This window comes from Rhododendron vialii, chromosome 4a (genome assembly GCF_030253575.1).
Source record: "Rhododendron vialii isolate Sample 1 chromosome 4a, ASM3025357v1".
Taxonomy (NCBI): Eukaryota; Viridiplantae; Streptophyta; class Magnoliopsida; order Ericales; family Ericaceae; genus Rhododendron; species Rhododendron vialii.
Window position 1 is genome coordinate 5,154,093 of NC_080560.1, and position 10,710 is coordinate 5,164,802.

General features: G+C 43.9%; 1 protein-coding gene and 1 non-coding gene across 2 annotated transcripts; one reads left to right on the forward strand and one right to left on the reverse strand.

The window, feature by feature from the left end:
- Window positions 1-1,024: 1,024 nt before the first annotated feature.
- On the forward strand, window positions 1,025-10,710 carry LOC131323568 (uncharacterized). The gene is made up of 8 exons (XM_058355421.1): window positions 1,025-1,200; window positions 2,479-2,992; window positions 3,197-4,132; window positions 4,190-5,610; window positions 6,085-8,092; window positions 8,167-8,253; window positions 8,498-8,523; window positions 10,608-10,710. The coding sequence occupies exons 1-8, from the start codon at window positions 1,025-1,027 to the stop codon at window positions 10,708-10,710; spliced, it is 5,271 nt and encodes a 1,756-aa protein (XP_058211404.1).
- Window positions 3,056-3,162, reverse strand: LOC131325007 (small nucleolar RNA R71). Its single transcript, XR_009199575.1, has one exon. It is a non-coding gene; the product is annotated as a small nucleolar RNA R71 (small nucleolar RNA).

A 10,710-nucleotide genomic window follows, 5' to 3' on the forward strand; every position in this document is an offset into this window, starting at 1 on the left:
TAGTGGATGATATAGAAAGTGTTGTGTGCGTCACTGCGTGTATATATACATGTGCTAGTGCATGTGCATGTGCATGCAGAGTAAAAAGAAAGAAAAGAGACGGAAATTCTAATCGCATGTGCATGCAGAGTCAAACGAAAGAAAAGAGAGGAAATTCTAATCGCAAGGAAGATTTGCAGGAAATCATGCAAGGAAAAATGCGTTTGGATTTATTTCGGGTTCCATAAAAATCTAGAAAATATCCATATTTCGCCCCTATGAATAGGAAAGTAATACTTTCTGATGTCCGTTGGAGCTGATTTTTTATAAAGCCCCATAAAATAATATTCAAAATTTTATAGATATTTTTTTAGGATCCAGAATCGGCCCAAACACCTTTTTCTTTGCGTGGTTCCCTGCAAATTTTTCTTGCGAATAGCAGGGCTCAGATATATAATGCGAGTTTGTGCAAAGTACGTGCATGGATCTTGTCATGATATATACAACTGAAATATACTCTATATATAATTAATTAGATGGTAAACAATAAAAATTAAGTCCCATAGAATCAACTCATAATAAAGCTTACATATATATTCATTAGTTTGGACTTTATTTTTTGTTCGTAGAAAAGTATCCATGCATCTGCTTCGTAACACGGAGAGAGAAGATTTTGTGTAACAGAGGTTGTTACACGGTGTCACTGTTTCATTCATAATCAATGATGAGCACCCAATATTGCTGATATTTGGTACGACTAGTCCCGTTCTTTGTTGTTTTAACTTATATTTATTTAGCTGTTATTTGATACTGCACGTAAGGTAGTGATAAGCCCTCTATAATGTAAATAATAGGGCTTATCTCTCTCATTTTTTGTCACACACACGTGCTTAACTTACTTTATTAAGATGATATTGCGCGGAGTTGGTGTTTTTGGCCCTTGCAGGTTTAAGGTGGAAATAAGGCGTGTTTTGATGCCATGGATCAATTCCAAGGGTATCCGTACACCCGAGGCCACTTGGCACTCCATCGCCGAGTCCCAAGAATGATGAACAGTAGCTTTGGAGGGTGTGCGGGACAACGGAAGCCCAAAGGGCATGGAAAGGCTAAAGAACCAAAGGAGACAGAAAGCTGTCCAGCCGCTACCCGTAGCCCAAAAATGGTACTACCCGTAGCCAGTGATCAGAAGCTGTGTCAAATTGCAAAACGAGGCTACTACCCGTAGCCCAAAAATGGTACTACCCGTAGCACCTGGGATTTTCTGCCGATTTTTGTACCCGACCAAGCAACAACTTAGGGGTATTTAGGACTTTTGTAACTCTTTTTTAAGGGGCTATAAATACTTTCAAGCCTGATTTCAGTAGGGTATCTTTACTTTGGCACTCTCTCTCTCTCTCTACCTCCATTAATGGAGCTCCCATCTCTCTCTTCATTTATGCTTTGAGGAGGATTTTTGAGTACGATCCGTCTACTTCCAAAGCTTTTAGTCTTCATTAAAGGTGTAAGGAATCTCATTCTCTTCGAGGATCTTGTCTTTATTTCGAATTTAATCAATGTTTAGTTTTCTCCTTACCATTACCCGTGCTCATTTCATGTCTTCTTACGATATGTGTGAGTAGTGTAGTAAGGTTAGGTTGTGGGATGGTTAGCATCCCGTAACCAAGGGTGTTGCTTGTTCTTCTCATGTAATTTTCGTTTTTATAGCTTAAGCATATGCTAGGGTCAATTTTAAGTATCAAAACTTTGAGGTGTTAATCTCTTTGATCAAATGTAGGCAAGGGTTAAACTTCTTGCCACATTTGATACTTGGAGCTATGTCCCTCCTTGTGTTTGTCTAAATGCACCAAAAGAACCCTAGACATGTTTAACACTTTGGTTAAAAAGAGAAGAATCAAGTTTATCCTTGCGTTATGGGTGTTAATTATTCCTAAACCTAGCCTTTAAGTTAATCTCCAGTTAAAAATCCGTAGTTAGGTTAAGTAGCAAGTTAACTAAATCGTTCAGTTGGCCGTCTCAATGCCGAAGTTTGGTTGGCGGTCCTAACGCTAAATCTCTACGCGAGCTAATCTCTGAAAACAAGTTATGGATGCGCTCCCTGTGGATTCGACCCCGGACTTCCGGGTATTATGCTTTCAACCGACCTAACCCTACGCTTGGGGTATTCTTATTGCAACACACATTAAGGTCGCAAGCATTTTTGGCGCCGTTGCCGGGGAGCGCTTTCTTTTATAGCTTATCTTTGGAGGTTCGCCAACCCATTGTAAGTATCTCGTTAATTTTTACTTTGTGTGATTTGTAATTAATCTAGTGGATACCTCTAACTTGAGCCTCTCAAACGTGAGGTGTAACGAAGCTAGCGTAAGTACAAATCACCTTTTCTTTTATTGCTTTTCTTATTGAGGCGGCGGCATAGCCCCTCGAAGCTATTGTTAGGAGGTGGCGGCATAGCCCCTCTTGTCTGTTTACTTTAATCTTGTTGTCCATTGTTTCTCGAGAAAGGGTTTTCAAGTGTATGCGTGGTGGTCATCGTGGAGCCTTTCGGAGCCCAACTTCTAAAAGGCTTCATAGATCTTTTTCTCCTCCTCGACCCAAAACTCCTCGTCGGGTTCGAGCTAGGACACCGCCACCCCAAAGAATTCCTTTTTCTGTAAGAACCCCTCCTCGAGAAAGAATGGCCGGAAACGGTGAAGGCGAAATGCCACCGGTTGTGCCCGAAAGGACCATGAGTGACTATATGAATCCGGCCCGTTCTACTCCGCGGCCCACTATAGTCCTTCCGGCCACAACCGACGCGAATAACTTCACCGTTAAAATGCATCACATTAACATGATGCCATCTTTTTATGGCAAAGACAAAGAATGCCCGTACACTCATATGCGGGCATTCGAGGAATTGGTTTCCACAATAGTGTCCACGCCCGCTCAGCTTGAGTCCGCAAAACTAAAACTCTTCCCATTTTCTGTGAAAGACAAAGCCAAGATTTGGTTGAATAACATGAGGCCCCAATCCTTGGCAAATTGGGCGGATTTATCAAAGGCTTTCTACATGAAATTTTTTCCCCCGCATCTCACAAAGGAACTCATGAATCAAATTCAAACTTTCAAACAAAGAGAGGGGGAATCTTTTTATCAATATTGGGAGAGGTACAAGGATTTGCTTAACTCCATCCCACATCATGGCTTACCGGTTTTTCAAAGAGTCGAGTTTTTGTTAAAGGGATGCTTTCCAAGCACCCGACTTCTTATGGATAGCATGTGTGTGGGTGGAGTCATGGCTAAAACCCCTGATGCGGCGTGGGACTATTTTGAGGAATTAGCTGAAAAAACTCAAAACTGGGATTGCTCGGACCCCTCTGAAAAGAATGTGTTTAATCCGGTTCCGAGCAATTCCGGTAAATTTCAATTGAATGAGCAAAATGAGTTAGCCCACAAGGTCGCCCAGCTTTCCCGCCAAATTGAAACTTTACAACTCAACAAAGTTGCTGGGGTGGCCTCTGTGGCCAAGGCGGAAGACATTTGTGTTTTATGTGAAGTTGCAGGTCATGCTACGGGGGATTGTCAAATGCTCCCTGCCGTTAAGGATATTCTCCAAGGAACTGGCCCATCGGAGGTCAACGCCGTTAATCAACGGTTTGACCCTTATTCTCAGACTTTCAATCCGGGTTGGAAGATGCATCCTAATTTCCGGTGGAGCGATTCTCAACCTCCCGGACCGCCACAAGTTCCACCGTCTCAACAAAACCAAGCTTTCCGGCCTTCTCAATCTCAAGGAGCGCCGAGGTTTTCTCAACATCAACAACCACCGGGATTTGCACCTCCGGGACCTCCTCATGGGCAAAATCAATTCCAACCTCAAAAGCGATCTTTGGAGGATATTATGTCATCTTTTATGCAAAGTCAAACGTCCCTCAACGAGCAAACCACTCAAACGCTTGGGGAAATCAAAAATCAAATGGCAAAGTTGACTAATACGGTGGGGGTTCTTCAACAAGAAAAGGGGAAGCTTCCGACTCAACCCCAAGCAAATCCCAACGGAACTCATTTTCTGGGGAGCTCTTCGGTGCCTAGTCCCGAGCAAGCCAAGTCCATTATAACACTGCGGAGTGGCAAGGAAGTTGATATGGCCGTTGTCCCCAAGCCTAGCAAGCCACGGGTTACACCTATTGTATCGCAAGCACCGGATGTTTTTATTGACTCACCAACCTCGGAGCCTTCTCCCGTTGGTGAGCAACCGGCAAAATCTCAAGAGGAAGAACCCAAAGGCCCCGCCTCTCAATTTTCAGCTCCTTTTCCCCAAAGATTGAAGGCACCGGCCCGTGCCAATACCAATGCCGAGATTTATGAGCTTTTCAAGCAAGTGAGAATCAATATTCCGTTGGTGGATGCCGTCAAGCAAATTCCCACGTATGCCAAGTTTCTCAAAGACTTATGCACTCAAAAGCGTAAGTTGAATGTTCAAAAGAAGGTTTTCTTGACGGAACAAGTGAGCTCTATTATTCAAACCAACGTGGTTCCCAAGTATAAAGATCCGGGTTGTCCAACCATCTCCATCACCATTGGCGACAAGAAGATTGAAAAAGCCCTCCTCGATTTGGGGGCTAGTGTGAACTTGCTTCCGTATTCTATTTATGAACAACTTGGATTGGGGGAGATGAGGCCAACATCGGTGACCTTTCAATTGGCTGATAGAAGCATTCGTGTTCCACGCGGGATGGTGGAGGATGTACTCGTGCAAGTAGATAACTTTATCTATCCTGTGGATTTTATCGTGTTGGATACATGCCCTGTGCCCTCCTCGCAAGTGTCAACGTCGACTCCGGTCATTCTTGGGCGTCCATTCCTGGCCACTTCCAATGCCGTTATCCATTGCCGAAGCGGTTTGCTAAACCTCACTTTCGGCAACATGAGGATGGAGGTGAATGTGTTTAATATCGGAAGCCAAATGGGGGATGACGAGTGTGTTCATGAAGTCAATCTTATTGATTCTTTGGTCCAAGAGCATATGGACACTTTCTTGTGTAAGGATCCGTTGGAGGTGTGCCTTACCGCCGAAGAAAAAAATTTTCTTGACTCATTGGAGGTGGAGTATTTGTGTTCTTTGCTTGACATTGAAGATGTTTGTGGGACGGACGTATGGTCTCCGAAATTTGAAGAGTTGCCTCCTCTCGAGAGCAAGACCCTTCCCTCGAGTATTCAATCACCAAAACTCGAGTTGAAGGTCCTCCCGGAAACATTGAAATATGCCTTTTTAGGTGAAAATGAAACTTACCCGGTGGTGATCTCCTCCTCTCTCGTCGGCTCGCAAGAATCCCAACTCCTTGAAATTCTAAAGCGGCATACCAAAGCTATTGGTTGGTCTATCGCGGATATTAAGGGGATCGATGCTTCAATTTGTTCCCACCACATTGCCCTCGAGGACGGCGTCAAACCTTCTCGCCAACCCCAACGCCGGTTGAATCCCATAATGAAAGATGTGGTGAAGGCGGAGGTTTTGAAACTCTTGGATGTGGGAATTATTTATCCTATTGCCGACAGTAAGTGGGTTAGCCCCATTCAAGTAGTTCCCAAGAAATCCGGTGTCACGGTGGTACCCAACGCCAACAATGAATTGGTCCCTACTCGAGTCACTACCGGATGGCGTGTGTGTATCGATTATCGGAAGCTTAACGCTAGCACTCGGAAGGACCATTTCCCTCTACCTTTCATTGATCAAATTTTGGAGCGAGTGGCGGGACATGCTTATTATTGCTTTCTAGACGGATATTCGGGGTACAACCAAATAGAAGTCGCCTTACCCGATCAAGAGAAAACGACGTTCACTTGTCCTTTTGGGACCTTCGCTTATCGACGCATGCCATTCGGCTTGTGTAATGCGCCCGGAACCTTCTCACGGTGTATGATGGGCATATTTAGCGATATGATTGAGAAGATCGTCGAGGTATTTATGGATGATTTCTCGGTGTTCGGTGACTCATTTGAATCTTGCTTGGAAAATTTGGAGAAGGTGTTGGCAAGGTGTGAGGCGAAAAATTTGGTGCTCAATTGGGAAAAATGCCATTTCATGGTGACTCATGGTATCATGTTGGGTCATATTGTATCGTCGAACGGTATCGAAGTCGACAAGGCCAAGATTGATCTTATTGCCACCCTCCCGACCCCTAAATGTGTCAAGGACATCCGCTCTTTCCTCGGGCATGCCGGTTTCTATCGGCGTTTTATCAAAGATTTTAGTGCAATATCTCGGCCATTGTGCCATCTTCTCTCAAAGGATACCCCGTTTGAATGGACTCCGGCGTGTGAGGAAGCATTCAATAAGTTGAAATCAAGTCTCACTTCTCCTCCCATTGTACAAACACCGGATTGGAATTTGCCATTTGAACTCATGTGCGACGCTAGTGATTATGCGGTTGGGGCGGTTCTCGGGCAAAGAAAGGACAAAAATCCTTATGTTATCTATTATGCGAGCAAGACTCTAAACGAAGCTCAAATGAACTATTCCACCACCGAGAAAGAGTTGCTTGCCGTCGTCTTTGCCTTAGACAAATTCCGGTCATATTTGGTGGGATCTCCCATTACTGTTTACACCGATCATGCCGCTTTGAAATACCTCTTCACGAAGCAAGATGCGAAAGCTCGATTAATCCGATGGATCTTATTGCTCCAAGAATTCAACATCACGATCAAGGATAAGAAGGGAGTGGAGAATGTGGTGGCGGATCACTTATCCCGTCTTGAGTTTGAGGATTCTTCCTCGAGGATTCCAATTGTCGACTCATTTCCGGATGAACAACTTTTTGCCGTTTCAAGTTGCCCGTGGTACGCTGACATCGTCAACTATCTTGTCACCGGGCGACTTCCGGACCATTGGACCCCACAAGACCGGAGGCTTTTTCTTAGTGAGGTGAAAAGATTCTTCTTTGATGATCCTTATCTTTTCAAATATTGTTCGGACCAAATTATCCGGCGGTGTGTGCCCGATGACGATCAACGGGGGATTCTCTCATTTTGCCATACCGAGGCATGTGGTGGCCATTTCTCTCATAAAAAGACCACCGCCAAAATTCTCCAATGTGGATTCTATTGGCCAAATCTTCACAAGGATGCTTATGCATTTTGCCGGGCTTGTGAGCAATGCCAAAAACTAGGTGCGGTGACTCGGAGGAACATGATGCCCCTCACCAATATCCTAGTCGTGGAAGTGTTTGATTGTTGGGGAATTGACTTTATGGGCCCATTTCCAAATTCTTACGGGTTCCTTTATATTCTCTTGGCGGTGGACTACGTGTCCAAATGGGTTGAAGCCGTGGCTACACGCACCAACGATCATGCAGTGGTGCTTGATTTTCTCAAGGAGCATATTTTGTCAAGGTTCGGAACGCCCCGGGCCATTATAAGCGATCAAGGGTCACACTTCTGCAATCGGCCTTTTACGGTCCTCATGAAGAAGTATGGCATTACCCACAAGGTATCCACCGCCTATCATCCACAAACCAATGGCCAAGCCGAGCTCGCCAATCGTGAGGTAAAACACATTTTGGAAAAAACCGTTAATCCGAACCGGAAGGATTGGTCACTTCGTCTGACCGATGCCTTGTGGGCATACCGAACCGCGTACAAGACCGTGCTAGGCGCTTCGCCCTATCGGCTTGTCTACGGTAAGGCGTGTCACCTCCCGGTTGAGTTGGAACATAAGGCATATTGGGCGATAAAATCTTTAAACTTTCGGTTGCCCGACGCCGGCGTTCATCGTAAACTCCAACTCAACGAACTCGAGGAAATCCGGCGGGATGCTTATGATAATACCAACATTTATAAATCAAAAGTCAAAGAATTTCATGATAAGAATATCCAAAGAAAGAATTTTGATGTTGGGCAAAAAGTGTTATTGTACAATTCTAAACTCCATGTTTTTCCCGGAAAATTGCGATCTCGTTGGGAGGGGCCCTATGTTGTGCACAAAGTTTTTCCACACGGTGCCATTGAAGTTGTGAATCCCGCCAATGGTCATATTTTTAAAGTGAATGGTCAACGTTTAAAACCGTTTTTGGAAAATTTTGCGGTGGAGGACACGGTGGAGGAGTTAGTTGATCCGGTTTATCCGGATGATCCGTTGGTTTGAAAGGTTCTAAAAATAAAAATGTTTTCACGGGGAGCTTTTGCGTACTTCTGGACTTAATTGTTTGGAAGGCCCGGCCTCTTCGGGGGTACCCATCATTGACTTGGGTTATAGCTTCGCACGTCGCTATTCAAACAAGGTTCGTGTACCCAGCTCCGGTTAGTAAGGGCAAATTTTTTGTGGTTCGGTATAACCACCCGTGCTTCGCTTAAGATGTTGTCTAACTTGCTTTACGACACCTTAAGTGAAACATGGGGAGAAAAGTAGTACCCGTTTAATCACGTGACGATTCGGTGGATTTAAATACTTGTTCATAATAATTTCTGGGCCGGGCTATCACGAGCCGGCGGTACTAATGTCGTTTGTCTCCTATTAGGTAGTTGGTTCTTAAGTCTTTTGCAGGGTAACACGCTACCGCACCAGCCTTGGTAGTTTGGGTCTAAAAACCGGGGTGAGTGAGGCATTCAGGAGCCCTAAGCATGGGTGCGACTATGTGTCGCGGTTGTTAGCCCAAGAAAGCTCCGGCGATGGCTCTGTGCGACTAGCTATGGTTCCGATGGTGGGGCCAAAAGAGTGGGCCTTGGAAGCGGTTCCGATGACGAACGGTGGCATTGACGAAAAATCCTCCAACTTGGTCGAGGTATCGGGTGGTTGACATTCCACCCCGTCGGTACATTTTTGTTCTCCCTTCCCTTATTTTCCGTCTCTTTGCATCGAGGGCGCTGCATATTTCAAGTTGGGGGGGATAGATTATTTATGGTTTGCGTTTTCGATTTTGCATAGAAAATTTTAAAATTTTTTGTGCAATTTTCCCTTGTAATTAGTGATTTCAAGTGCTAGATACTTAGATTGTGCTCAATTTTCCTAATAATGGCAAGAGTCGAGCACCCTGTCGAATTTGATTATGTGTTGAATCCATGTGCATGCATATATATGAACTTTGTTGAACAAATTGAGCTCCAAGGTGTGTCAAGTAGTATGCATCGCTTAGAGTTGAAGTTCGTTTTGAAGCATCCCATGCTTGTTTGTCTCTTTCCGCACTTGCGTAAATAATTTCCGTTTGTTCATACTTGAGTAGTTTAGATATCTTTTATGCATCATATTGGAGTTGATTGGCGTATGTAGGAAATGATACAAGGCAATTTTTGCATGATAAAACCTCAAAAGAGTCCCCTTGTCCTTAATTTTGAACCAAAGTCCGAGTCTCCGTTTATTGCTCAAGCTTAGGGAACCGGATGTTTGAAGGGTTGTGTGAAATTGTGTGTCAATGATCTAAGGTGCTTTGGGATGGTGTGAACCAGATAGAAGTGGTTGGGATGCAAAAGAACGAAGAATTGATATGTGATTCCCTATCTCCCCTCACACACTTCAAAAGTTAAAGCCCCAAATTTTCATCTCCCTCTCCAAAGCTCTTGGAATTAGCCCCTCAATCTCTCTCACTACAAATCTCACCTCAAATGACCCTATTCCTCAAAGAAAAATCAAAGAAGTGCTATGAAAGAGCAAAAATTGAATTTGAAAGAGGGTTGAATACTATCATGAGAGGATTGGTTAGACATCCAGACTAGCATATATTCCGGATGTGAAGGAGTCCGATGAGAAGGGAGAGCTCGAGGCTCAATAACGTGAGGAGCCGGATGAGAATTATGACTAGGTGTGGTGGAGTCGGTGGTAGTAATTCTAGTAGGACATAACTAGTAGTTTTTCTTCATTTCATTTTCGTAACCTTGTTTGGTGATTGGCTAATACATGTGGCCGTGGTTTGGGTAGTTTAGGGGATGGTAGTGGCCAAGGGTAGTTGAAACCAAGCAGAAATTTATGGCCGCTACCCTTTTTGTTTCCCTTTTCTTGGCACCAAGGTCATTATAAGCTATTAAAGTCCTTAATTGATCCTAATGTACGCTCGTCTAACTCTTTTTGATGCGTGATCGATATCTAATGCTAATTTAGTATGAAATTTCTATTAATTCAGTTAGTTTGTGAATAATTCCTTAGCTCTCTTTGTCGGCGCTCTTTTGATTAGCTTGCATAGCTTCTTCTTTTTGTCTCTTGCTATTGCAAATTCTTGCTAGCGCTTATCATGGGATGTTGTTCTAGTTTTTTTTACTTGGTGAAATTTCATATCTAAGTTTCCCCTTTTGAGTCTTGGAATGGAAATTCAAGGCGGACGTGTGTTGCTTGGCCGTTGGCATAATTTGTTCACCTTAGTTCATTGTATGCATGTGCGTGTTTAGCTTGTAATTGAGTTCGAAGGGGTGTTTGTTTGGACTCATGCCAAGTATCGTTGAGCATAATTGTTGTATCTTGTTTCAGGGGAACATTGCATAGCATTAGTTACTTACTTTTTTGGGTAAGTTTGCTAGGGACTAGCAAAATCCAAGTTGGGGGGTGTGATAAGCCCTCTATAATGTAAATAATAGGGCTTATCTCTCTCATTTTTTGTCACACACACGTGCTTAACTTACTTTATTAAGATGATATTGCGCGGAGTTGGTGTTTTTGGCCCTTGCAGGTTTAAGGTGGAAATAAGGCGTGTTTTGATGCCATGGATCAATTCCAAGGGTATCCGTACACCCGAGGCCACTTGGCACTCCATCGCCGAGTCCCAAGAATGA

Excerpts from the sequence above, each read along its gene's own strand:
- LOC131323568 (XM_058355421.1), top strand. The coding sequence starts at position 1,025 with ATGATGAACAGTAGCTTTGGAGGGTGTGCGGGACAACGGAAGCCCAAA. Across the intron at positions 2,993-3,196 it reads ACATGAGGCCCCAATCCTTG|GGATGCTTTCCAAGCACCCG; the intron begins GCAAATTGGGCG and ends TTTTTGTTAAAG. Across the intron at positions 4,133-4,189 it reads CCAAGCCTAGCAAGCCACGG|CCTTCTCCCGTTGGTGAGCA; the intron begins GTTACACCTATT and ends CCAACCTCGGAG.